Genomic DNA, 27,373 nt, shown 5'->3' on the forward strand with positions numbered 1-27,373 from the left:
TTTGCTTTCAAAATTTTTCTCAAATTTAAAAGTTAGTCCTTCGTTTGCCACAAAGACTACAGAAGCCACAGCTGTTGAAGCCCCATATAGTTCAAACACAACATGCAAGGCTGCTCCCAGTCACCTGATGAAATTATAATCATAGGGGCAGGGGCTGAATGGGAAACTAACCTTCATTGTAATCAGCATGAGTTCTGAAAGGAAAAGAAACACGACCCAACATTTATTAAAGACACAAAGCAACTTTCCATCCTCGTAGTTTTCTTCAAACTATGAAAAAGTAACACAAACACACACACACACACACACACACACAGGTACATATATGAAATTTGACCTGTGTATTGTGGGAGCGGTTCAATGATTTGCTCAAGGACATTTCAACATGAGGAGCTGGGGATCAAACCGCTAACCTTGAGGGACAACTCGCTTTACCGGCTGAGCTACAGCCAACCCAAACGTTGCAGTGTTGCGCTGTAACCACTCTGGTGCTACAAAGGGTCTCAATGGAGGTAAGTCAATGGCATGGAATGGTAAAACAATGGAGGCTCGTAAGTCTTAACACGTTATTTTGACAAGTTAAGTGAACTCTCAGCGGTATTCATTCAACTCGTCATTTCAAGTACTTAGTCAGGTGAACCCATGTTTATGATTTCTGAAGTGGTCTTGAAGTAAGTTGAGTTACGTTGAATTAACTGGAAATTTGAAACTTGCAAATTTAGTTAATGAGAGAAAACAGTTAAGTTAATGACACTGAACAGGCCTCTGATGGGCAGATGATACATGGCCCCATAGCTGTAGGCTACTGTGTAAAAAGTACCTTTTCGGAGAACTACGAAACATAACGCAGCTACAGTATTAAGTCATTATTAAGTAACAAATCACGTCTTGTGTTTGCCTTGCTGTGGCACTGTGAAAAGGCTCAGTTGGAGGTGAAAATAAATAGTAGATACACTCTTAGTCAATCAGTGAGCAAAGATGCTTTTTACGGTAAAAAGTTTCTAGGAGCTTTAACCGTTTTTTTTAATTAGGACAAACGGCCATCCTACTAAAAGTTGTGACATCATTTGTACTGCATATTAGTCCACACACAAAATTCAGAAGATAATACTGTTTAACACTGTATTTACATGCTGTTATAGCACTTAAAATGTAAATTAATTTGCAAATTTGCAGCATACCGCATGATCGGTGTACATCCTGTAAGGTGGGTAAAGAGCACCTTTACAACAATAATCTCAGAGGTACAAACGTCCACTAATGCACTCCTGGGTACAGTAAATAAGTTGAAACTTGTTTTCCATCAGAACTGCGGTACACACTGAATAAGCATGCAAATAACCCTTATGGGTTTTATGATCCGGCTCAGTTTTTGTGGCTCTGCTAAATGTGGGAACAATTAATGTGTTTCTGGCACGATCTCCATCACAATGTGCCAAAAAAAGGCTTATCGGAAAACAGACTGTGGTAAAACAAATATTTTAAAAATCACAATGATAGCAAAACATATTATCTCACACTACAGCCTGAAATAACAAACAATGGGGAGCACATTTCATTATATGCCTTCATTTCAGTGGATTTACATAGTGTTGTACGATATGACCAAGCAGGACATTGGTAACTCTTCAGGGTAATGCTACGTCTGATTTAACATATGCTGGTTAATTAAGCTCGGTGGTTTTAGCTCATTGTCAGTCCAAAATATTCCTCTTTCTTCTTAAAGTAGTAGTTGAGTCGTGCCATGGCGTATCTGGGAGGAGAGCAGAGGATAGAAAAAGTAACTGATCAGAGAATACAACATTTTCCTACAAAAGCTCTGATTAAATAATGTAAAATCTGTTCACCATCCACTGTCCTTGGATGTTTATGGTGCATTTTCACAATGTAATGGCTTCAAATTTGACCCGGGACTATTGTTGCATATTACTGTGTGGTTTATCTTTCCGGTCTCTTTCCTCTCTGTGCTAAAAAAATTAACAAATATATAAGTCTCTTTTTAAAGGGCAGTTTTCTGTGACTCCTACATGCCACAGAGGTAAAGCTCTGTCCATTGTCTGGCATACATGTCCTTGTATTCATTATATATGGAGTACATAAAGGGATTTATTAACTGAATATCCATTTAACTTCACCAGGTTAGGGCAAAAGAAGTGGGATTTGAGCAATTTGAGCGACAGAGTTTTGACCCATTAATTCAATAACCTTTCGTCTTCATCATTTCTTCTCTTGCGTCAGGTTTTGGTTTCCAGGCTTCTGCAGTATATGTGAATGCAACCCATAAACCCACATTCATTTGAACAAAGGATGGGAAACAACTCTGGATTTGACTGTTAATGCATTTTACAACTTTTAGGACCTAATTATTTGAATAAGGGCAATTCAAGTGTACGTACCAGGAAGTTGATTCACCTAAATTAATATATATCTCATTCCCAATGTAAGTCAATGGGGAAAAAGTAATTTTGGGCCTCATAGCATTACATGGCGCAGCCGGAAATTGTAATTCCACCATTTGGGCACTATGTCAAATGTGCTTCAAAGCCCGGCACTCTGTACTCTTTCCTTCATAAAATAAAAACATTAGATCAAAACAATATTCCATATTCCAATACATCTCCGACAACAAATTAATGGAAATTAGTCAACAACACGGTCACGTTCCGCCATTTTTAGACACAAGAACACGAGAGTCTCTCGTCCGTGCCTGTGAGGTCATTCGAGCTCAGCACGTTTTTTACTCTGATCTCCTGAATCTGATGACATATCAGCACATTTAAAATGAGTCTGCACACTTTGTAAAGTATTCTCTGAATAAATACAAGTAACTAGCATTCGCAAAAGAAATTTTGTGTCAATTAACGAGTTAAGTCTCGAATTTGGGTCCGACTCCAACAATGCTGAATTTCCAAAATGCAACTTTGGTAGCATATTTCATTTTGCCTGATTAATGTCTCGACTCAGCATCTCGAGATTGTTAACACTTTTCTCAAGAAGAATTTCAAGACATCTTGAAGTCTTAAGCCGAGATGACATCATTATGACATCGTCAGGGTTCTTTTTCTCAGACTTGACAAAGCTCCTTCAGGGCCACAGAGAGCATTCTATGCTTTGACTGCTTGTTATTCACCGAGACGAGTAAACCGCAATCCTTAAAAATGTAAAATTCAGAGAGCGCTCATTTAAAGTGCATCGTCGCAGGCATCTCAACACACTTTAGAAATATGATTAATACTACAATCGTACATGTAGTTTATGTAGTGATGCTATTCAAAGTAATGGAATATTTAATGTTTGTTGCATATATTTAAACTACCTGAACTTTTCTTTGGCTTTTGACCTCCAGAGCTTTTCATTCACTAAGCTAGAACATACTTGAAGTGCTATTTATAGGATTCTGATATACCCGTATCTCATGATATCAATCACATCTTACTGCATCCTCTCATCCTCAGCGTGCGTACTGTAAAATGTTTAAATCAAAAAATGCCGTTTTTCTTAAACGACGTAGACTTGTGCTACGGCACTGTGAATAATGTGTCTGTCCAGTGTTCACTACAGGGTCACGCCTCGTGTTCTGCTTAACGCTCAAGGTGGGCACTATGGGGTTTTTTTTGTTCGCAAAAAAAAAAACTTGCATAACAATATAGCATCGAGTCTCTATTCAACAAAGCACTGAGTCTGAAAGCTGTGCCAAAGCCTCGGAACTTAACTGCGAGAAAAGTGGTTTATTATCGAACGCTTCAATAAATCTGATGTCTGAGTATGCTGTTGCCCTTGGCCATTATACTATACCCTTTGAAATTAAGTGAAGTTTCAAAAGCACAGAAAATGAAGGCACAGAGAGGAGTTTGTCCTTTAATCAGTGCTTTCACTGAACTCCTCAATGTCGAATCAGTTTTCTCTCTTTTATTGCACGAGTGAGACAAAAACATAATTCAGACACATGCCTTTTAGTTACTTGTATTCCATCACTCTGTTCTTCACCTGTGTCTCTGGGTAAAACTGCTCCCTAATTATTGTGTCAGAGTCTGACTTCTCTGTTGTTCGCACTTTGCAATTTTTCTTAAGAGTTTGTTTCTTTCTTTTGAGTTTCTTTGCTTCACTTGCGGGTCACCTTTAGACAAAGAAGACACGGCTCTAGCTTGTTGATAGAGATCGGTTGTGCGGCATGCGTCTAACCTTTGCCAATGAAAAGTAGTAGATTAAAAAAAATTGGGGGGAAAAAAGAAAAAAATAAGAAAAAGAAAAGAAATCACTGGTGTGGCCCCTGGTAGAGCCAAGCACACCATTTTCTCTTCTCTCATTGTGGTTTGGCAACACTCAAAAGAAATGTTTCTCTGGACAGATTTTTAATACACCATATGCTACTGTGGATGATTGACTCAGACGGCAGCACAAAACCTTCCTAGACCTGATTGGACGACGGCAAAACCTGGTTGTAACGTGTAAAATATTTGCTTCTGCTTTTCAAATTGAAAAACAAAAAATATGGTGGCTGTTACGCTATAACGTCAAACTTCCTTTGTTAGGCAATTGATATGGTAAACATCATGTAGACTCATGTTGTAATTTAAATCTATGATGCAGTTTAAGTTGGAGATGTCCCGAGGCAAACTTAAGGATGAAGGTGTGGGGAGTGTGTCACTCCTCACACCTTCAAAGACCCCTCTAACGTTAGTTTTCAACGTGTCGGGACCATGTGTCAATATATATATATATATATATATATATATATATATGCTCGTTACATTCATAAAGCCTTCTCAAAATAAACTTCTGTCTACACAGGAAGTTAGGTTTGGCCAACGAAACCACTTTGTTAGGTTTAGGAAAAAAACGTCATTAGCGAGCGAAAATTTGCTTTTATTCTTCAGAAGGCAAGACGTCCCTAAATGTTCAACCATAGCATTTAGAATAAAAGACTGCCCGTTTAATTTGTGAGAAACACTATGAACACGTTTTACATTTAAGCAGCACTGTACTCTCGACATGTTTCACACTCCCAACCTTCTTATATATATATATATATATATATACACAGTCTATGCTCCCAAAGCTTTAAAGAAATGCAGCTTGGTAAGTGCTCCTCATTGTCCGTCGCTGACGTTTATTTAGCGTGTGTATATGCAACGCACCCACCCGGCATTTACGCTCCAAGCAACTGATGTAGAATAAAGTGTGCAAGTAGGGGGAGAGGGGGATGGGACAAACAAACCCAGGACTTTCGCCCAGGTGACCGCTGTAACTGTCCTGTGCACAGTCAGTCATTAGTTACGTGAGCAGTTTAAACTCGCTATGTGAGAAGATGGACGCTATGCATATAACAAGCGTATATTGACACGCCCTCACTGACACGTGCAAAACTGAGCTAGAGGGATGCATAGAGCGTCGTGCATGGAGCGTCATGCATAGAGCGCAATGCATAGAGCGCAATGCATAGAGCATCATGCATAGAGCATCATGCATAGAGCGTCATAGAGCGTCATGCATAGAGCATCATGCATAGAGCGTCATGCATAGAGTGTTGTAGAGCATCATGCATAGAGCATCATGCATGGGGCGTCATGTATAGAGCGTCATAGAGCATCATGCATAGACCATCATGCGTCATGCTTGACGCCCCATGCATGACATAGTCATGCATAGAGCGTCATGCATAGAGCATCACACATAGAGCGTCACGCATAGAGCGTCATGCATAGAGCGTCATGCATAGAGCGTCATGCATAGAGCATCACACATAGAGCGTCACGCATAGAGCGTCATGCATAGAGCATCATGCATAGAGCGTCATGCATAGAGCGTCATGCATAGAGCGTCGTAGAGTGTCATGCATAGAGTGTCATATGTCATGCATAGAGCGTCATGCATTGGAGCGTCATGTACCCCTCTAAGTTTGAAGCTTAGTGCCACTGACCAAGTTGCGGTATTTGACACGTTGGTGTGAGAACGGGTTGCTACTATCAATGAAATTGCCTCAGACATTTAAGTATTCTGACACTAGTTCTACTTTCACACTAAAAAAGGTAAAAAAAAAATGTAAACGCCACTTAATAAATAAAAAAAACGTTGTGGACATTCAGTTTGTTAAATTAAAAAGTGAAAAGAGCTTCAATTTCAGCTGGTAAAAAAAAATCAGTTAAACTAAATAAATCACTGGTCATGGCACTTTTCTCTTCTGTTAATCTAATTACCGGTTGCGCTAACACCCTTCATAAGCCGAAATATATTTGAGTATACCCATTTAAAAGAACAGCAACCTTCACAGGTGATCCCATTCATCACGATTTTTATTGCGGCTGACACCTCAAACTAGCGTGCTTAACATTTATCATCATCAGAGATGAATCTGAGATGTTTTCCTATTTAGCAAAAAGTAGGGGAAAAAGAACTCCCTCCAAAAGCAGGTATTCTATTTCACAATGTGCTTTTGTGCACAATTCCCTCAATTTTGCAGTCAGGCTATTCCAAACAGTGGGCCTCCTCCTCGTTCATTTCCTCATAATAATGTCTTTGTCAAATAACGGCTCACCTTGCCAACACGTCCACAAATCTAAACCGCTGACTCGCAGACTTTCAACACATGAATAAAATCATATAAGGAAAGTAAACATGGACGGTAGAGGGAGGGCGGGTTTGCATTCCCGTTGTGGCTCCCTATTGTCACATGTACATCTGGCCCTGGTTAAAGCACAAGGCCTGGGCGACGCCTGTCACTAGTTGGGAAGTCTGCAGAGATTTGGCTCAGGGGGATAACAGTGGAAGGAAAGACACACACACACACACACACAAACACACACACACACAGACACATTCAAGGTTTGACTCTAACTTCCTATCTCTTGCCTCAAAAATAACTTGTTCATCACAAAAGCTTATAGCAGCAATGCATTGTGTGTTCTCTTTTGTGTTAAGGGAAATAGAACTGCGCGATGCAGCTGAGGGTAAGGTTGTGGTCATGACAAGTAAGTTAAGGCTTTCATCATTCTATTTTGAATGAAATAAAATTACTACATTTAATACAAACAAGGTCTCGCAGTAATTAACCCGCACAGAATTAACTCTTAACCCTGCTTTTTCAGCACTTATGCTTTGATACATTCACTTTACTCCGACAGCTACTTTGTTTAGCGGTTCATCTTGTTTAAGATCGCAAAAAAGAAAATTGGTGAACTTCTTCAACAATTCGATTGAAGTTCTTGAAAGATCATTAAAGCCGTATTCACACAGGACTAGTAATACCTGGGAACCTCTACTTGCGGAGGTTGTCTGCAAATATACCATGTCCTTAATTTGTCAAGTAAAAAAAAAAAAAATCCACCGCAAATTACCCAACATATTTCTCTAATATAAGTCCTGTGATAGAAATACAAGTCCTGTGGGAATCGGTCTTATTCTCTGTGCCTTATTTCTGCCTCTTTCCCAGTTAAGAAATATGTAGAGCATTTTGGGGTGCAAATTCAAGCCGCTCATCTTGCTAAAATAATATAATAATGATAATATAAATAATAATAATATCTTTAACTGAAGGGGCTGTTGATTGATATTATTTTCAGATGTTTCCATAGAGTAACAATGAGAGTTTACTGGCTGTCCAACTAGACAATCTTCAGTTAGCTATCACGTTAGCTAACTGAGGGGAAACCGGCGGTGCTACACTTCCGCGTGTATTGCACCTTTAATTAAGGAAGTCAACGTTGACTATTATAAGAAGATCTCCGGTGTTGAAATATAAGATGCTTCGTACACTCATGGCCTGGTCACACCAGACACCTGACTACTTGTTGGGATGGCGAGCTAACCGCTATCAAGCTAGCCAGTTATGACATGCTAACGCTAGTCAGTCCCAATATTTTCCCTTTTTATTACCTTTGTACAATGCCGTTTACTTAACTCCCCCTTGGTATTTTTCTCTTGGGTTTTTACACCATTTAAAATCGCCATTTCATATTGAAGAGAGGGAACAATAAGCTCAGAGAAGCTAACCCGTTTACTAACTTACTTAGTGCGTTTCTATTAAATATAAATGTAGATTGCTTTATGGTATTTAAAGAAATGCCAAGGACATTCTCATAATGTTATGGCTGTGGCGCTCACTGTCAATGTATTCAAATGAAAAGATGAAAGGGAGGTCAAACAGTTGCCATCCACATTGTTTCTTTCTTTACATCATGGCTGATTAAAGACTCTGAAAGCAGTTGGCAGAGGGAATTAGGATGTGCGAGTGTAATGTGAATGTGTTTATTGGGAGACAGAGGTTGACCGGGTGGTGATGCCTTCAAACCTGTTTCCCCATCGTTACTCTGAGCTCATTTAAGTCTAACCCTCCAGTTAAAGAAAGGTAACCCGACCCTCTCCATGCACTTTAGGACAACCTTAGCTGGCGGCTTAGAGGAGCAGACGTCTAGCAGGCGCATGTGGCCCAGCCAGGGATGAGAGACGTATATGTAAGGGAGGACCGACGGCATGGGAACAATAGTGCCTCTGTGCCTCGGCACCCCTCTGGATCACATTTCCTCCGAGGTCCAGATCGAAATGAGGCGGGGGCCCTGTCGCTGATCTAGCAAGCGAGCGGAGAAAGCCACACAGAGGGGAGGGTGCCGTATGTCAATAGTGATTAGGATCACGATCACAACTGCGGCGGTTGTGAGGCACAAAGAGAAGGGAAAAAAAAAGTGGGGGAGAAGGGAAACATTTCGCCCTCCTGAACTTTATTGTCCGGTTGCTGGTAGTGAGGAATGTCTCCTGGTCTTGTTTAAAGATAGCTACGTGGATCATAATACATTTAAAAATGAAATAAATCTGTTTGGATTTCTTTAGAAAGTCCGTGTGAAAGCTGAACCTTTACAATTTCTTGATTTGTGGTTTAAAAAGTGAAGAAAGGGAGAAAATGTACCTTTACTGTAATTTCTTTGTTAATCTTAAAGAAGAACCTGTTTGTTTAAAGAAAGGGAGTGCTTCAATTCAATGCACAGGATATATTTTTGTATTAATTTTCCTTGTGGTTTTCTGTGTTTCTACATTAAACAGTTGCTGAGTTGCTGTCAACGTTAAGGACGTTGATTTCAATATTAACAAGTTTATAATGTGTCTATTTTCTGCAGTCTTTGATGTACAGCAACCACAGCACTTAAGGAACCTAAAACGACGTTGATGCAAAGTGACAACCAGGCACACTCCTGCAACTGTGGATGAAAAGTAACCACATGGAGAAGGCTTGTTCTTTCTACTCCATGTGACCTTTGAGCTGCATTCGTCAAAAATACAAACCTCAGGAAGTCAAAGTCAATCAAGGAAAACCGTGATTGCAGGATGGCCCAGAGACCCCAGAAGAAGTTCGATGCCTGGTGGAAGAGAAAGAACAAAATTACTTGAAAAGGAACACACTAGATGTTTTCATGCTCAACACTATTTATTACTGACTAGTTTTCAAAGCATTGCATTACAAAATGAAAATACATGACTTGCTTAGGGTAATCCATAACCGTGGTCGTGATTTTACTGCTGAATAAAGCAGTTGAAGTAGTTAAATGAAAGCACTATAGAACGTGTGTGTGTGTGTGTGTGTGTGTGTGTGTGTGTGTGTGTGTGTGTGTGTGTGTGATACAGGTACAGATCACTCAAGGATGCAGTTCCCCCTCTTGGCAATTTTTTAAAATATAAAACACATTTGGAGTAATATTCTGTGAAAAGACCTTAAAAGTAAAAACAATTCTTATTCTATTTTTTGCTTTATCGAAATAGACCAGAAAGAGAGGTCCACACTTGGTTGGAGCAGCTTGATGGTCCACTGTGGGTAATGTAGGAATGTATGTGTGTGTGTCTGTAGTCATGTTTTACTTGCGTTGTTGGGACGTAAATCTATTTACACAGTGGGGACTCGCCTTCCTTATGAGGACAACATGCATATCCATTGTTACGTAAATCATTACATTTACATTACTTAAAGCAATGAAAACATGTGTGTGTGTGTGTGTGTGTTTTATTAGAACTAGAGCAGGAACATAGAACTCAATGTGATGCGTTTGCATGTTCAGTACAATTCTTGATGTTGTCTGTAAAGGAATGTTGTGCGACTGGTCTGCGATCATCATGCACCCTTTTGATGATCCAATTAAAGCTTCAGAAGAACACTTCTTCTTGCCCTCCTGCAGGTCACGGTGGGGGCAGATGTCACCGTCTTCAGCGTGGCTGACGGACCGAATAGTAGCCAACCGAATGACAGACTTGTTAACTGCATGCAGATATAGTCCATATCTGGACTAAGAGTGGATACCCTCTGGATTATGTTTGTGGTATTTGCAGATTGTTCTAAATCAAACATAACTGTTGCTGTAAACTCTGTTTGTCTTTGATGTTTTGCTACATTTCCTTGTGCCACAGAGCAGAACTGTAAAAACACACTTCGGTGACCTCCAGTTGTCGTTGTTGTAACTGCTGCCATAACTGCTGCTGCATGCCAGCTGCACGCTGCTAAGTCAGAATGACAAACCTCCGTATTGAATGGTTCCCTCCTTAATGGCTTTGCTCACTTAAGCTTGCAGACTTCCATGCCTCCATAAATTTCTGTTGTTCTCCACCCATATTGTAAATCTTCATGGTAGGACCACTAATAGCAAGTCCTAATAAGATCCAGACAGGCCTCTGTTCTGCGGCCCAGTGATATAATCACATTTTTATTTGATAATCAAATAAAGGGTGGAATGAAATACTTGAAGAGCAATGTGCGGTTTTCCCTGGGTTTTTTTTTTTTTCCCCCTCTCTCCCTGCCAGATTTTCATCTCTAATCTGCCTCGAGTTGGAGAGAGATTGAGCGTGTTTCCATTATGATTAATAACTGCTCTCCATTAAGAGAGCGTTAGTCTAACGCTATGCAGAGGCCGTCGGTGAGAGGGGAGCCATTGAGAAAAAAGAAACGGAGACGGGAGACGTGTGGGCAGAGTGACATCACAGAGCCGCCGGCTTTAGCCACGACATCACGGGGGGATCCCTGCAAAAGACCCCACGGCGTCTTTGGCACAGTTTGCCACGGATTTAAGATTCGAAAGAAGCAGCTTCACGCCGCAGAGCATTTGGCAACCGGCCAGGGTTTGTCGCTGCCACACAGCCTCCTTCAGTGCAGACTGGATTCCTTGGTTTTGACTATTCATCTGTATCCTCATTTACTGAGCCTCAACTATAGTGGGGATTCAATGCAGTTTGATTATTCCAAGCAATTACCAAGAGATATGAAAGTGATGCAAAAGTTACATACCATAAAAAAGGGAATACAAAAAAAAAATATATTAAAATGAATCAAACTGAAATGATGATCATTACAGTTGATGGACTTCTTCCAAAGCATGTTACACCTTATCAACCATATAAGCTGGTTTTACCAGATGTAATGAAAAACAATAAAACCTTATTAATCTGTACGCGCAAATAAATAGTCGAAAACTGAGGGGACACAACTTCCGATGGAATATGGATGCAAATAACGACTGATTCCATTTCAACAAATATTCCAAATATATTTTTCCTTGTTGAATCATTTGAGCTTTAAATTGTTAGAAAATAGAGACAATTTCCCAGAGCCCAAGACGATGTCTTGAAACCCCAAATCATTTTAATTACTATAATAGAAAACATTCAAGGAGCTGGAATGAGAACATCTTTGGCATTTCTGCTTTACTATACAATTAATCGATTATCAAAATTGTGGCACTTATCGTTTTTGTGGGCAAATTTTTTTTTTTACGATTTTTTGATATTTGGAGTATTTTGTTGTTGTTGTTCTTTTGTCCCGTGACAAAGGAAAACCAGTAATAAAAGGCTCTCAAGAGGAAATTTAACTAAGGGAAGTATTGTACATAAACACAACATTTAGTGGGTAAAATGTCTCTTTTTGTGTATATTTCTAAACGGAGAAGCTTCAGCTCAATTCCGTGAAATTATGGAGAATAGACCCTGTGATTGTCTCTGTTATCAGGCTGAGTATCCCTCATTCCGACACACGGCTCGGCAAAAACGAGTCCAGTTGGAAACTTGGCTTGTTAAGCGTCGGTGATCAATTTCTCCCACTTCCCTCGAGTCAAGAGTCCTCCTCGGTTTGTCATAGAAAATCTGATTTCAATCAACATGATGTTATCGCCTCTCTCGCTCCATCCCGGGCTTCATTTCTTTCCCCGGCTCTCACTTCTCTCTCTCTGTTATTTTGGCCGAGGCACGACTTATTTTAAAAAAAAAAAAAAAAAAAAAAGAAAGTAAAATGCTTCCTCATCATTTCTGGGCTATTTCAAGAGACATTCACACCACCTCAAAATTGGTCAGGACAATTCTGCATATTGTGTTGAGCTATGAAAGCACTTTTAGGCAGATAGTCCAGCACCACTCGAGCCACCAAAGAATGAAAATTGTGGTCATAAGAAAAATAATTTTGGCTGCTGTCTTTCATTTTTCCCCCGCGGCAGTTTCTAATCAACTCAGATGGAGTCCATCAAACTTTGAACAGTGGTGGGTCAGCCGTGGATCGGGTTTGGGTTTTTCTTTTTTTCTTTTTCTGGGAGCTGGAAAAGTAAATTGTTAAAATGTGATGGTGAGGTGTTGCCGCCCTGTCATTTCAGAGGTCTGCACACATATGGATATTGTTGAAACGCACACACTAATCTCATAATATTGAGATGTTTGAAGACCGAAACTTTAAAAAAGGAAATAACTGTTGAGAGATTTGTCACTTTCCAAAGAATTTTCCCAAAGTGTCGAGGCTCTACATAATGACACATTTCAACATTTCAACAAAATCGGTGGGAGCAGACACTTACCAGTGAGAATTTGCAGACTTGAATGTAGAGCTGCGTAACTTCTGCCTCTGTAACAGTGACCTCATGTCCCGTGCTGCGCTTGTAACTCTCCAGATAGGCCGTCAGCCAGTCCCTCTGCAGCTCCAGGCTCGGGTAGAGGCCGTAGTTCACGTCATTCACACCTCAAGAACACACACACACACACACACACACACACACACGCACACACGCACACACTGGTGGAACTACTGTCAGCATTACAATTCAACACAATGCCTAAACTAACTGAGGCTCTGATGATTTGCCAAAACGAGTCAAAACTAGTGAGGGCCACATAAAACGTTCCAATTATTTGAACGTTGTCTGGACGTGATTGTCATTGTGCCAGTTCCAGCAGAAAGAGATGACGACTCCGACTAATGATTATTTTCATGATATTTTTTTTGTTGCAAATAATCATTAAAGTTGATTTAAAAATGTCAGATAATTGTGAAAAATGCTAACAAATACTGTCAGCTTTGTAATGTAACGAAGCACATTCTTTTATCATTAATACACTTTTATTATACCTATTTTATCATCAATCTAGTTTTTATTTCACATTGTTTTGTAACTTTAAATGTTATTACATTGTTATGCTTTTATTGTCTCACATGCAGTGTTCTCAAATTGTTAAATTGTAAAATTGTTAAATTGCTGACTTGCTTTTGTCTTTTATGCTGTTTTTATGACACATCAGTCGTCTGTGACGCACTTTGAAGTAAACTAACCTGACTGAAAGGAGCCAGACACATTTAGTTTGATTTATTGATTACTACTTAAGTACTTTGGGAACTTTTTTTACTTTGTACTTCTAATAAATTAAAACTTAATTAAATTACTACAGAGATTAAATAAGAAAACATTATGATAACCTATTAAAATATGATATATTATTATAGAAAAACTACTCCACAGTATAAAAATGAGTTTAAATGAGTCAAACTGAAACAGTCTAATGCTACATAAAATAATATAATATGTACTTTTAATTTGATATACTTTAAGTAGATTTTGCAGAATATATTTACATACTTTTACTAAGTACAATACTGTACTGGACTATCACTTGTAACAGAGTATTCTTACCGTGTGCTACTGCTACTTGAATAAAGGCCCTGATGAATATATCCTCCATCGCTGCATGCTTAAATTGTACAACATAGCAGAAAGAAAGATGCATGGAAGTTGGATGACACGTACAACATTTTCAGTTTGATAACTGACCGCATGTTCAGCTGTATTCTCTCTTTATCAACAGGAACATAAAAAGGGATTCACATGCTTTCACTAAAAAAAAAAAAAAAAAAAAAAAAAGCATACTAACGATTGTTTTGCCTTTTTTGTGCTCGACATTCGGGTCACTCCGGCCACGATTTGGCATCATGATAATTTAAGGGTTGGACCGAGTTTGCACAGTTGACAAGGGCTCTCATGACATGACATGATATGCTTCAAATGAAGCCTGCAAAGCTTTGCTGTGACACAGCTGGTTCATCAAAGACACTTTGAATACACACTGAATATAGCAATTTGTCTCGGCGGCATCAGAAGAGGGACAGTTTCACGGCACATAACGGCCCGAATGATAAAATGATAGCATAGTCAAAGAGACCGGACGAACTGGACAATGATTCTGCACACCACTTACTGTACATCCAAGTTCTACTCCACTCAATATCCCACATCAGGCAATCTTATACGTTTCTGGCAATGAAACAAGATTTGGAGGCAAATTGAACTTCTTTTCATCACAACACAGACCTACCAGCAAATTCATTGAAGTGATTGCCAATATCGAAGGCCTGGTAGTTGTAATCGGCGTACTCGTAGTCAATGAATTTCACCATTCCTGACGGAGGAGGAGAGGGAGAAGAGAGAAAGCAGCCGTTACCAGGACAACATGAAGAACACATCTTGGGTATGGATGCGCACCCGACGACTCTCTCCTCCTTTTATTCGAGTGCAGAACCTTGTGGGAGTCAAAGGAACAAGGAGTCTCTTTTGACTGAGAGCCACCCTGGGCATCCTTGTAAAATACGCGAGATGAATTAAATTAAATAAAAGGATACTACAAATGAGGTAAGGCATTTAATACAGGTGTGCAAAAAGGTTCGCCTCTGTATGCAAAAAAAATAGAGGGACGAGGTATGAATACTCCGTGAGCTGCATTATGAAAAGAAACACCTTCATCGTTATTAATATTAGCTTCAGTAACAGACCGCTACAATTAAAGTTTAGCACAAGTCACTCATATATTCGCAACGGCATTCGGTCGTCTTTATCGCCTCCGATTGACGGTCTGTCACACCGGCTTGCTAGCTCGGTGTGACACGCGCCGCGTGTTCAGCGTTACCCTCTTTGTGGTTGTGGATGATGTTTTTCGTCAGAAGGTCGTTGTGGCAGAGGACAGTCGGCGAGTCGATCTGCGCCAGGTGTCTCTTCAATGACTCCATTTCAACCGACAACGTCTCAAAGCTGGGCACCTCTTGTAGAGTCACAGGACTGCAAGAGGCAAAAAAAAAAAAAAATCTATGAAATTGAATGAAATGTGTGTATACAAAAAGACTGCAAGAAGAGACGAGAGCTTCAGCTTTTAGTTTGAATCACTGTCGCCGACAAATACGCCACCAGTGACTTTCATTTAGGAAGAACATTCACATGACTTCTGCTATCATAACACAGGTGTCATCATTATTTAGCAAATATCCAGTTGTTGGTACAACTTTACAAACACTATCGGGTTTAAGTTTATTTCCACATTTAATTTAATTTAAACAAATGTTTTTGTGAACACCCTTTGCTTCTTTGCATATCTAGCTGTGAACCCCAGTGGATTATTGTACTGTGAAGTATTGACTGTGTGGTGAAAGAGGTTTTTCCACATTTTTGGTACTTATTTAACATATACCCTTGCTTCTTATTTAATTAGAATTCACTCTTTTCTAGCGATACATGTGTAATCCAGATTGTACCATCTGTGACCTGCTTCTGTGTCGGGAGGTCAGTGATGGAACAAGTAGAAGAAAGACCTGTGAATAACATGAATTTGTATGCATCAGCAGACTGTACTATAGGTGTCAAAAAGTAAAAGCGCATACCTCCTTTTTACGTTGTTAAATATTATATTATTGGAATACTACTGATGCATTAATGTGGAAGTCATATTTTGCCGTTTTAGTTGGTTGAGCTGGAGCACATTTTAACTACCTTTTGGGTAGTTCAACCTGTAGCAATATGTCAAATAATAGCATATTTTGTTTGACAGTCACGCGTCTCTAAAAGCTGTGGAGACGACGTACATTCTTAACAATTAAAGTATGCCTCATTGTAAAGTGGTGCTATTATGTCCTTTGTTTCTTCAAATGTTATTGTAAAGTCTCCATCCAACCCGGAATTTCCCCTTACACATGGTGACTCACCTGCCTTTAAGAATTGTTCACCCTAGAAGAATTTGTCTGGTTTTCAGCAGTGTGTTCGTGTCCTGTTGTGTGCTGTAAATGCTGTTTTTTTTAGGGTTGTCAAGCATTGAGAAACACAGACTTCATGCAATCCTTGAATCTTTAAAATATTGATCTTCAGAAATCCTCATGGGGTTGATGGGAGTTTTTGAACATTTGATATAATACCTAAAGGAAAGTGTCGAGCAGCTAAGGGAAACCAACTTGTATAACTGAGGCATTCAGAGTACGGATATGTAAAACCAACTCTGTAAATTCCACACTTCTCGAAGCAACATGTTTGTAAACTGAAGCGGTTCAACGCGCCTCGTTGAGAGGTCGCATGCCTCCTTTTCACCGCGTTTGATTGCTCGATCTGTCAAAGAAAGAGCACTAATGTCCTTGGACGTCAGTGCGAAAAAAAAAAAAAAAACCTGGAAGAAATGCTGCGCAAGCATAATTAATTTCCGTGTTTCCCTTTCCAGTCGCCAGGTCACGATAAGAGGGTAGTTTAAACAGCGCGGTTTAAACACAACCTATTTATTCTTCGGGGGAACAAACAAGGCGCTCCGGTATTATACACACACTTGCAGACATAATTTAGTGAGGCCTGTTAGGAACGCACAATAAAAGCAGAGGAGCGAGGCCTTGTTTATGGTCGTGACACAGAAGCTCGACTCCGCCTACACACCCTCGACAACGCGAGTCATTTCTGTATCCAGCGGATAGACAGATCAATGGTTTGATTGACTACAAAACACCTTGAGGTCTATTAATCATTGTTCCTGCGGAAAAGTACGCAAAAACACATATTCCTTTTAAAGTATCTGCTTGAGTTTGAACCTTTTTAATATCTTATTCAACTTAAATGCCGTAAACTTCTTTCCAAACAGCAATTTGGGAAGATCTCGGGCCAACAAAATAGCTGTCAGGAGTGTTTGATTCTATACTCGCCTCTGAGATCTTTCTGTTACTGAAGAACGACCCCCTCCGATATGCATAATTTATCTATCTCCTCTCTAATATGAATTTAAAAAAAAAAAAAAAAACACATTTTGAATGGTGAATTCCTTTTCAACCCATCTCGCGGCTTTAACTTAACACGCTGACTTTTACCATAGAAAACCTGCGATTACTCGGGAGTCAAAGACTTTCATTGACTTTAAATGGGAACCTTTCGTCTTTGCCATCAGATCTTTTCCTCTCTCGTTTCTGTCCTTTTCTATGGAAAACAGTTCGTCAAGTACGTTCGCCTCCTGCTCCTTGTCAACTCTCTGTAAGGTAATTAGTGGAATTTCCTCCTCTGGCGCTTCTTCATTATCAATGTGCCTTATTTACATATGATTTCAAACACCAGCCGAGCACGGATTTTTTTTTTTTTCTTTCTCTTTTGCAGTTTTATGCGATTCGCGGGAGTGCAAACGGGAGACGTAGCGGGGGGCCTTTGGGAGAAGAAGAGATTGCACTCTTGCCTTCCATTGCCTTTCTCTCTTTTCTCTCCCATCTCTGACTTTTACTGTGCACTCCCTCTCTCCGAACCTCGCAGCTGCTGCAGCCTCTTTCTCTCTCTCTCTCCCCCTCTCTCTCTCCCCCTCTCTCTCTCTCTTCTTCTCTGTATCTGTCTCTCTCTCTTTGCACAGCGGGTGGCTTGAGAGCTGAAGACCTCCTCTGCAGGTGCAGCCACTTCCTGCTCTCTCTCTCTCTCTCTCTCTCTCTCTCTCTCTCTCTCTCTCTGCCTTTCTTTTACCATTTCCTCTGAAGATCACATTCATACCAGCGCTCGTACATTCTCAAATACAAAAGTTTCACTGATGCCTGTTTAAAAATCACTTCTTTTTTTTTTTTCTTTCATTCTTGGTCTTCTCTGTCTCTGCTTCTGTGTGTGTGTGATATCATTCAGGCAGTTGCACATTCAAGAGACCCGCATATATGCAAACACACACACACACACACACACACACACACACACACACACACACAGGTTTAAACCACGACTTAACCTCTTAAATCTCATCCGTTAGATCTTTTAAATGATGCCGTGGGGTTCCTTTCATCACTTTATCGGCTTTTTATCCATCACTCTTCATTCCAAATCCTAATTATTAATATTCTCCCGGTCATTTTGAGCTCTTCTGTGTGGCTGTGTTTGAGCGGCAGTGGACTGTGTCAAGCCCCTCAGTCACACAATTGTCTCACAGTATAGCACCATCTATTGGGCCTCTGAATGCGGTGCAGCTTCTGCAGATGACCGTTACAGTGAGAAATGTCCTGAATCATCCATACACTCACAACTTTTTGCATCACATTGAATACAAAGTCATCCATTGTATAAACCTGTACTCCTGTATGCGTCTGCTGTGTGTGAAACGGAAGCTTAAAAGAGTCAAATGTAAGATTTAACGTTAATAAAAGCAAAATCTTCATAATCTCTTGAGACGTTAAACAGTGAAGCTAAAGGTCCGTTGGCAGCGTTTCCTTTTATGATGGTTGAATTTCCAGCATGATGTCAAATTCAAAGATTGGACAGAATCAATATTTTTCTTTTAGCTTGCTCCCGGTAAATTAAAGGTTATTTTAGTGCATTATAGATAATCATATTGGCTAAAAGAACAATCATTATTATCTTAAATTGATGCTGTCTATCTCAAATAAACAAAAACTAAAATCCACAGGATTTCCTTTAAGTGTGTTATGGGATGTGGTCTAAAATGAATGGATTTATAATGAAATAGTTTAGACATAATAGAGAGAGTTGCTTGTGTCTTGTCTTCTTGAGGACAAAGAAGTTAAGTCACACTGGCTTTAACTTAAAACGCCTTATCATTAAGACAATCATTAATTGTCCCTTTCTTTAATGGATGACTTGGAAACTCAAAGAAGAAACTCTTGTTTTTTTTTTGCGAAAGAGACGCAGAGCTTCTAGGCCTGCCAGCTCCAGTTTGCTTGGACTCCCGACCCCTCCACTGCACACATAAACAAGGTTGAACGTTTGACCGATAAGGGAGAGCTCTGCAGGAAGCTCGTGGACGGAGCGTCTGTTTCTTTGTAGTGTCTGGATGGACCCTCTCACCTCTCACCCCGTGACCCCTGTCAGAGATAATGCAATGTCACTGCCACGGAGGCCCCTCCCCCCGCCGTGTCCCCCCTGACCAATGAAAGCTCACAGTGGCCTCAATCCCCAAGGTTGGAGAGTACAAGTCGTTCAGCTACCTGAACGACAACGTTATGTATGGGTGGAGAGGAACACGAAATGTACATTCGCGTGGCCCCCATCCATCAAAAAAAAAGTTGTTTTTTTATTTCCAATTTGAATTACATGGGATGCACACTATGGTCTTATTGTCTTGTCTGTGTTTCCAGAGTTGATATAAAAATAATTTAAAAAAAATGTAATTGTGCTTTCTTTGTTAGCTAGGTTAGTGTTGTGACGACATAGGTCAGAAGGTCTCAGACCGATGCGCCCACAGCAAATAGGTAGCTAACGTTAGCACTGATTCACTCAGTAACGTTAGCGGCGATTTACTCAGTAACGTTAGCGCCGATTCACTCAGTAACGTTAGCGCCGTTCACTCAGTTACGTTAGCACCGATTCACTCGGTAACGTTAGCGCTGATTCACTCAGTAACCTTAGCGCTGATTCACTCGGTAACGTTAGCTCTGATTCACTCAGTAAAGTTAGCACTGAATCACTCAGTAACGTTAGCACTGATCCACTGATTCACTGAGTAACATTAGCGCTGAATTCACTCAGTAACGTTAGCGCTGATTCACTCAGTAACGTTAGCGCTGATTCACTCAGTAACGTTAGCACTGAATTCACTCAGTAACGTTAGCGCTGATTCACTCAGTAACGTTAGCGCTGATTCACTCAGTAACGTTAGCGCTGATTCACTCAGTAACGTTAGCACTGATTTTTCCTGAGGAGAAAATGAAACGTAAATTCAAAAGCGGTGCCCAAAAGCAGCATTCAAAACAGAAAATTGCTGAATTGAATGCCAAACTTCCAGAAACAACAAGTATTTTTCGACCGGCCGGTGAAGGATGCACTAATCTGCCAGAAGAGACAGGTGTTGTACTGTTTGCTATAGCTAACATTACCACGTAGCTAACGTTATACTTTGACAGCCTATCGCCTATACTAATACTTGTTCTCTGTTTGAACTGTTGTTTTTTCTGTTTGAATAAATTTCCCTCAAAAGAAAAGCTTGAGTTTTGAGATCTTGCCTCACGTGTTTCCGTTACGGTACTGCAAAGACCCACCCCCCCTTTGTTACTGTTGCTAACCTACCGTTTCCAATGATAAGGTTCCCAGTTAATGAAACAATGCATTCTTGATTTCAGACAGAGGTAAAGCACACTTCTAATTTCTTGTTGTTGACTATTGATTTTGCTGTCAGAAATGACAACCATGCAGATGTCACAAGCTGTAGCTAGCATACTAATCGAGCTGAAGCGTCAGCTAACGTTTTCATGTTTGCAGGAAGAATCTTAAATATGCCCTCGATGGCTACAATGCTATTGTGAGTCTAAATCCTAATTTCCCTGTCCAAAAACAGCACGGACTAGTCAACAATGGAGCTTTTTTTAAAAAGGTAACCTGTAACCTCACCTTGGCCTTTGAAGTAATGCTGGATTAGGTTAGCGCTGTTGGTATAAAGCCAGTTTACCAGACATACCGAATTCACGTGAGGGCAGATAAACACAACGATTAATCCCTTACACTCAGACTTTATATAGCCATTATAGACAATGCAAGTTTGAGGCACTTCCGCATTGGCTTCATCTAAAAAAACACCCAGTAAGATGATCTTTGTCAAGGCTCGTACCTCTTCGTGCAGCGCTGTGAAGCCGGGCTGCTCTGCATCAGTGTCAGAAAGTGGGACATCTTTGTCCAGAGCGGAGGTTCAACAGGCGGACCACAGCTTGGCTGGATGGAGTGGATTCTCCCCATCTCTGCTGCGATCAATCTGCGGAGAGAGAAAACATTTTCTCTCAGATGAGCCTGGCCGACGCTGTTATTGCACAAACAACCATTATCAGGGTAGAAACACAACTCCCTTTCCATTTAGCGCTCTTATCTTGTTCTTCTTCTCCAAAAAAATGGGCCTTGTTGCATTCGTGACCTTTTGACTACTTGAGTGCTCGATCTCGAGGCATCTTAGTCGTGACATGAAGTTTTCTGGGTATTCCCCACAGAGGCTATCAGGCGAGGAGCGAGGTTGATTGATGTGTAGCGTGGCCTCGGCTGTGCTGTGTTGTGTCCTACTGTCCTGTGGTGAGAATAATGGTGCCGGTCTGTTATCGCCGGGATGACGAATGAACCCGGGGGCATGACTAAACAACATTGCTCAACATGAAATGTGACTTAAATCATTAAAAAAGGAAAAACACCTGCATCAGCACAATTGAGATGCCCGGCACACACACACACACACACACACACACACACACACACAACCACTAACTGTTGCCTTAGAAAACATAAATGGTCAAGCTTTCACATTACTCTCAATTAACCTGTTGCATTTGTAACAGTTTAACCAGTAAATGGACCTGGATAGCTATTTTATTTGGTATATATATTTTTTTTTTTTAATTATGTATTAATATTATTATTAAATTGTATTATTTATATGGCATTGTATGGCAGCCATCATATGCAATGGTGGTAACAGTTATGTCTTAACTTACATATTATATTTTAGCTTTTACATTTTAAATAAGTAGTCTTGTTAAATAATAAAATCAACAATTTTATGGGACATTATTACACATTGTGAACACATTGCTTTTTAATAAATTAATGTAATAATGCCGAATGCATTTGAGCAGAAAAGTCAGTTCAAGTGAAGGAAATCTTCATAGCAAGAATTCAAATGTATTGCTTAGGGTCCTTTAATTTAGCTATTTCATAGAGTGCTTTTATTTAGAAAATGTAAATAAACTGTAATGACAGTATGATTTATTTTGTCTTTAGTTGTTAAAAACGTAGTGGTAAGGCTGATTCTCGTATCATTTTTGAAAAGTCTTAATGTGAGCATGTGACTTGTTTTGAATGGAACTTCTACACAGGATGATCATCATATTGTTTTCAGTGAACCAGGACATTCACGAAAGAGATAAATCTGAACGCTGCTTCGGGCAGAGACCTGTAGATGGAAGGTTGCCGGAGCAGCTTGTCGTCCAGCACCGTTCCTCTAACAAACTCGTAGCTGATGCCGTTCTGGAAGGTGCAGTAGATCTGTGGACCGCACCCGTGGGCGTGGAAGACCTGGAACATCTCCACCTCGCGGTCCCTGTTCACGTAGAGCTCCGTCATTCTGCCGTACAGACGCACCAGAACACAACCGGGCTCCTGGAGAGAAGCCACGTAGCAGCCGATCAGCTGGTTGGTGATGCCTTCTGTGAACGTCTGAAAGGACAGGAAGTCCAAAAAAATAAATTCAAAAGAGGAAAAATACAGTTTATCAGCGTTGTGCAAAAAATGAACTACAGGTTCATAATCCAGTCCTGCTTGTAGGGTTATGTTTTTCTCTTGCTTCAATCGTTCATGTTTTGTGTTTACCTCGCCTCTCGTTCCCAATCACGTCACTTCCTGCCTCTGTGTGTTTTCCCGCCGGTTTTGATTGGTTGCCTCTCCCTGATTAGTTTCACCTGTCACCTCGTTAGCCCCGCACCTGCTCACCTGTTCTCGCTCCGCCAATTAGTCTGAAACCGATCACACCCTTTCATGGAAAACCCTAATCTGAAAGGTAGCTGGTCGCTGTGGCAGTGCAATAAATGTAGAATAAAAATGACAATTTCTCTCTGAACTGAAATGGAGTAGAAGTATAAAGTAACCTAAGTGTACTTGGTTACATGACAGTGTATGTCATAATTATGCTATATCTATTGATTATTTAGATATTAAAGGTATACGCACGAAAAGAGCAACGTGAAAATATTGTAATATATGATATATATATATATAGCAAGATAATATGCTAGGATGGATTACCAACTGTGCAAAGCGGTGTACCAGGAAGCCCAGACTGCCAACATGTCTCAGGTTCACCCGTGCTGTCAGGTGCCAGCTGGTTTTTGGTCTTTTGATTAAGGGGGTGCTGCAGGGATCATGTCATTTTGTAGGCCAACCTTGGATGTCAGCGTCGCACTGGTTCCCTCCACATTAAAGTCTGTGTGATTTTTTTTTGGTTGGATTTTTTTGGAATATTGTAGAAAATAAGCTCCGCAGCAAAACATTTGAGATACTTTTAGATAATCTTCACAAATCAAAACTTTCACTTTTAGGATTGTTGAAGCGTGGATGGAAAAAGCAAACATTCGGCAACACAAACGAACTAAACCACAACACATTTAGTCTCATTTAGCAACTTGTTAGCAATCGCCTTCTTAAAGACACGTAAAAAATATTTACTGACGTAATTTATATCGTAGAAGAAAATGTTGAAATCTCTTAATCTTGCGTTAACCACAGACCTTATTTCAAGCATCCAATCAAAAACCCATTAAATAAAAACATTGACTTCAATGCGAGGGAACCTATCTCACTTCTAGGTTTCACTTTATTGCATATTTGTAAGAAAATACAATATTAACAAAGACGGGTCCTGCATTTGTAGCTAATGTTGTGGCCGTGACTTGTAAAAATAATGATATAGAATAAGTGGATGTAAAACTAAAGACGCATAGACACAGGTGCACACAGCAGTAATGAGACACCGAGCAGCGGACAGCTGCAGCCTGAACTTGTTGACGTTAAAGATCACACTTCCAGCGAGGCCTGTGCTGCCCTGTGTGTGTGTGTGTGTGTGTGTGTGTGTGTGTGTGTGTGTGTGTGTGTGTACGCGACAATACCGCAGTGACCGCTGTTTGCCTGCAAAAGGACCCGTGGGACATTTTGTTGTCATTCGGTGGTTTCTCAAAGTCTCTCATTCTCTGCCACAGTCTCCGTACATTCTCTGAGCCTTGGATGGACCCTGCACACGCCGCTTTTTTCTTCATTTAGATGGAAAGTGAACAAACATGCCCACCTTGACATCGGATCGAGCATTTCCACGGCGGATGGAGGGCCACTTGGTTACTTTTCACCGGCTTTGACATTGTTATCGAGCTCCCTTTTGTCTCTGATCTGCGCATATTATCATGTAGTGCGTTTTATTTGATGTACAAATCATTCATTGTCATTTGAAGTCATTTCTGGACTTATATAGAGATGTACATTACAGCATGTGTATCTAAACTGCTTATATACTAGTGCTTAAAGAAGCCACTTGCCTCTGAATTTGTAATTTTGTGTCTTTTAAATACATTTTAATTATTTATTTTGTGTGAACCCCTTTTGAAATTGTCTCTTTCAGGATTTCTTTGTCTTGTTTTCCTTTTGTTTTTAATTTCTTTTGACATTAACGTGCACGTTCAGCACTCAGATTGCCTTGAGTTTTATCTATTGTTTGCAAAAAAAAAAAAGAGAGCAAAGGTGAAACACAAGATATAACAACAGTAGTGTGAAAAAGCTCACATACAAGACAGTTTAAAGCACAGGTGTACCAGGAACTACATGTCCTTCCCCCGTGTAGTCTGTATATTCAAACAGACGAACACAATACATCATTGGATCTGAAGGGACACATCTAGTCCTTTGTGTACACTACTGGACCTGCTGTAGATTGAGAGGTCACCCACCCAATGTGCTGTCACCAAACAAACATAAACCCTATTTCTGTGAAAGATTGGACCTTGTGTTTGCACATGGGACCAGAATGGGATTATACTGTTCTGAACAGCCTACACAACTACACATCTGTTTCCAGGGTTGACAAAATAAAAGCATCTACTTCTGTTGTCCAGTTACCTTGGATTCTCTGCAGGTTTTTTATATGTTTAAAAAACACGACTTTCCATTTTAAAGCATTTATATAGATGGCGATATATTTTTTTTATTGTCAACAAATCCCATGAAAAGACCAGAACCAGCAGTGCATTAGTCTGTCTCTCAATACTGACTCTCCCAGCCTGTGGCAAAACAAGTCTTCAGAGGAAATGTTGGCGCTGCACGTGTCTGCAACCACAGGAGAAGTTGAATACGTTACATCAGCCTTGTATCGCGCTTGCAGAAATGCACGTTGTGGTTTAACGTTGTCAAATTGTTTAGTTTCAGGCTTGAAAACTACTGAAAAGATCCTGGTTTGTGTTACAATAACTGTGTAACTGTCCTAAATAACTATCTATACTGCCATTTATGGACATTTCTATTTGTAACGTTACGCAACAAGCGACAACAATGTTACATAAAAAACGGTCTCTTGGGTCAAAGTCCTGTGTTTGATTGATCCTTGTTAATATACCACGTAATGTCCATACCACAAATTTTTCAGCAACGGTTGCTAGACGTACGTCGCCGCTCTTGTGCGTTGCTCGCCTGTATCGCGTAATTTGCCCGACCGAACGCAAACACATTGACATTAATCGTGTCCGTGGTTTGCAGAAATGACAACATTTTCCTGGCCGACTGGTTCCTGCACGAGACACGAGCCTATAAAGAAAAGCCCCCAAATTTACTTACATTTGTGTTAAATGCTAAATATTGTCCTGAAACAGCTGTGGCTTTGTCTTTTTGGCAAACGTTACTGAAGACAGATGGAAAATAGAGCACATTGTGGTTAACTATTTACAGCAGGAAGGTGTACACGGGATCCATTGAATGTAAGCTGCAGTCCATGTTCATAATAACATAGGAACACTGTGTATATATATATATATATATATATATATGTATATACGCAGCCACTTTCTATTAATCTTGTACAGTTTAACTCACACTAATCCGCCTGAACCTGCAGCGTTTCTCCTCCCCTCACAATGTACAATTTTCATTTTTTTTTACTTTATTTTATTTTTTTCAATAGACGATTACAGCGAAGCTCACTCAAACAAGACAACAACCACGACTACATCCTCAACAATGTCGACTAAAGGAGAGAAAGGTAGCATTAGACCCTTTTTGTGCAATTTAAGTAAGAGGAAAAATATGGTGGCTGGAAAATGCAGACAATATGGTCTGTCTGCTCTGCACTCAAGTTCACTTTTATATTGCAGCAATCTCAGTCAAAACTGCAGTTTGTAAAATACTACTCCGATAATATTAAAACAAGTTCACAAAGGTTTATGAAGGATCTTTTTCGAACGCAGCCGTGAGGGAAATTGCACCGTGGAACTGCTTAAATTGCAGTAACACAAAGGGTGAAACGGCATGAATTGAGTTTTATATTCCCTGTGAAGACTAGAACCTCATTGTGAGTCTACACTTTAACAACGTGGATGTTTTATGAAAATGAGTGCAGGGAGAAAATATTGAATTTAAAGTTTGACCATCTCCACGCCTTTTTTTTTTTTTTTTTTTTGCTTCTCTTTTGTCCACGCAGCATTTTTCTTCTGAAGATGCTAAACAAACACAATTGGAAGGACAGAAACTGTTTGCAAATGTTACAGTGACATGTGCTGTGTTGTCATGTGACATATCAATGTGACATGACATCTGAATTAGAATTAGGGTTGCACAGTCCAACCCTGTCTCCTACAATATTACTGTCCCATACTACTAATACGCATTCTCAATTACGCTTCGAGGACTCAAAATGACTTGGGTGGGTTTAGTAGTTTCAAATTATTACATTTGTTACATTATCTACGCTGAGGACATACATTTAAATAAGTGAATGTTACATTTTGGTTACACATGGAACCCAAAGTGTGCTCTCTTGTGTTTTAAGTCCTGTGTAAGACTGACCTGTCCATCACCGCAACTCCACATCATTCGCATAAAAACAAATTAAAATCTGAACAGATGCAGCACATTAAAGTGAAAGTTGATGGTGAACCTGTTGTAACAATAACGAGGTTGAGTAAAATCATTGGACTATATAAACAAATTACCATAATGGATCCCAACCATTCTTTGCGTAAACACTTGCTCAAGATGTCTAAAAGTTTAGAGATGTGCTGCTCTTGGGACATCATCGTCATAAACCCCAAAAACATGAACCCCGAACTCTGACCTTTCTTTACAAAGTGGTGCTCATAAGAGATGAGCATTAATTAATAATACAA

General features: G+C 40.0%; 1 protein-coding gene across 1 annotated transcript in view; it reads right to left on the reverse strand.

Moving 5' to 3' along the window:
* Window positions 1-206: 206 nt before the first annotated feature.
* Window positions 207-27,373, reverse strand: part of zgc:113516 (uncharacterized protein LOC541449 homolog) — a 34,035-nt gene continuing 6,868 nt past the window's right edge. Inside the window, exons 3-9 of the mRNA XM_068722688.1 lie at window positions 22,414-22,676; window positions 21,091-21,231; window positions 15,181-15,329; window positions 14,593-14,676; window positions 12,807-12,967; window positions 9,274-9,347; window positions 207-1,753 (exon numbers count right to left, since the gene is read on the reverse strand). Coding sequence (XP_068578789.1) covers window positions 1,684-1,753; window positions 9,274-9,347; window positions 12,807-12,967; window positions 14,593-14,676; window positions 15,181-15,329; window positions 21,091-21,231; window positions 22,414-22,676 — 942 coding nt within the window. The 3' untranslated portion in view covers window positions 207-1,683. The remainder of the gene's footprint in view (window positions 1,754-9,273; window positions 9,348-12,806; window positions 12,968-14,592; window positions 14,677-15,180; window positions 15,330-21,090; window positions 21,232-22,413; window positions 22,677-27,373) is intronic.

The sequence above is a fragment of the Cebidichthys violaceus genome, unplaced genomic scaffold (assembly GCF_023349555.1).
Source record: "Cebidichthys violaceus isolate CVI_PGR_0920_01 unplaced genomic scaffold, fCebVio1.0.p SCAF_3, whole genome shotgun sequence".
In the NCBI taxonomy this organism is placed as follows: domain Eukaryota; kingdom Metazoa; phylum Chordata; class Actinopteri; order Perciformes; family Stichaeidae; genus Cebidichthys; species Cebidichthys violaceus.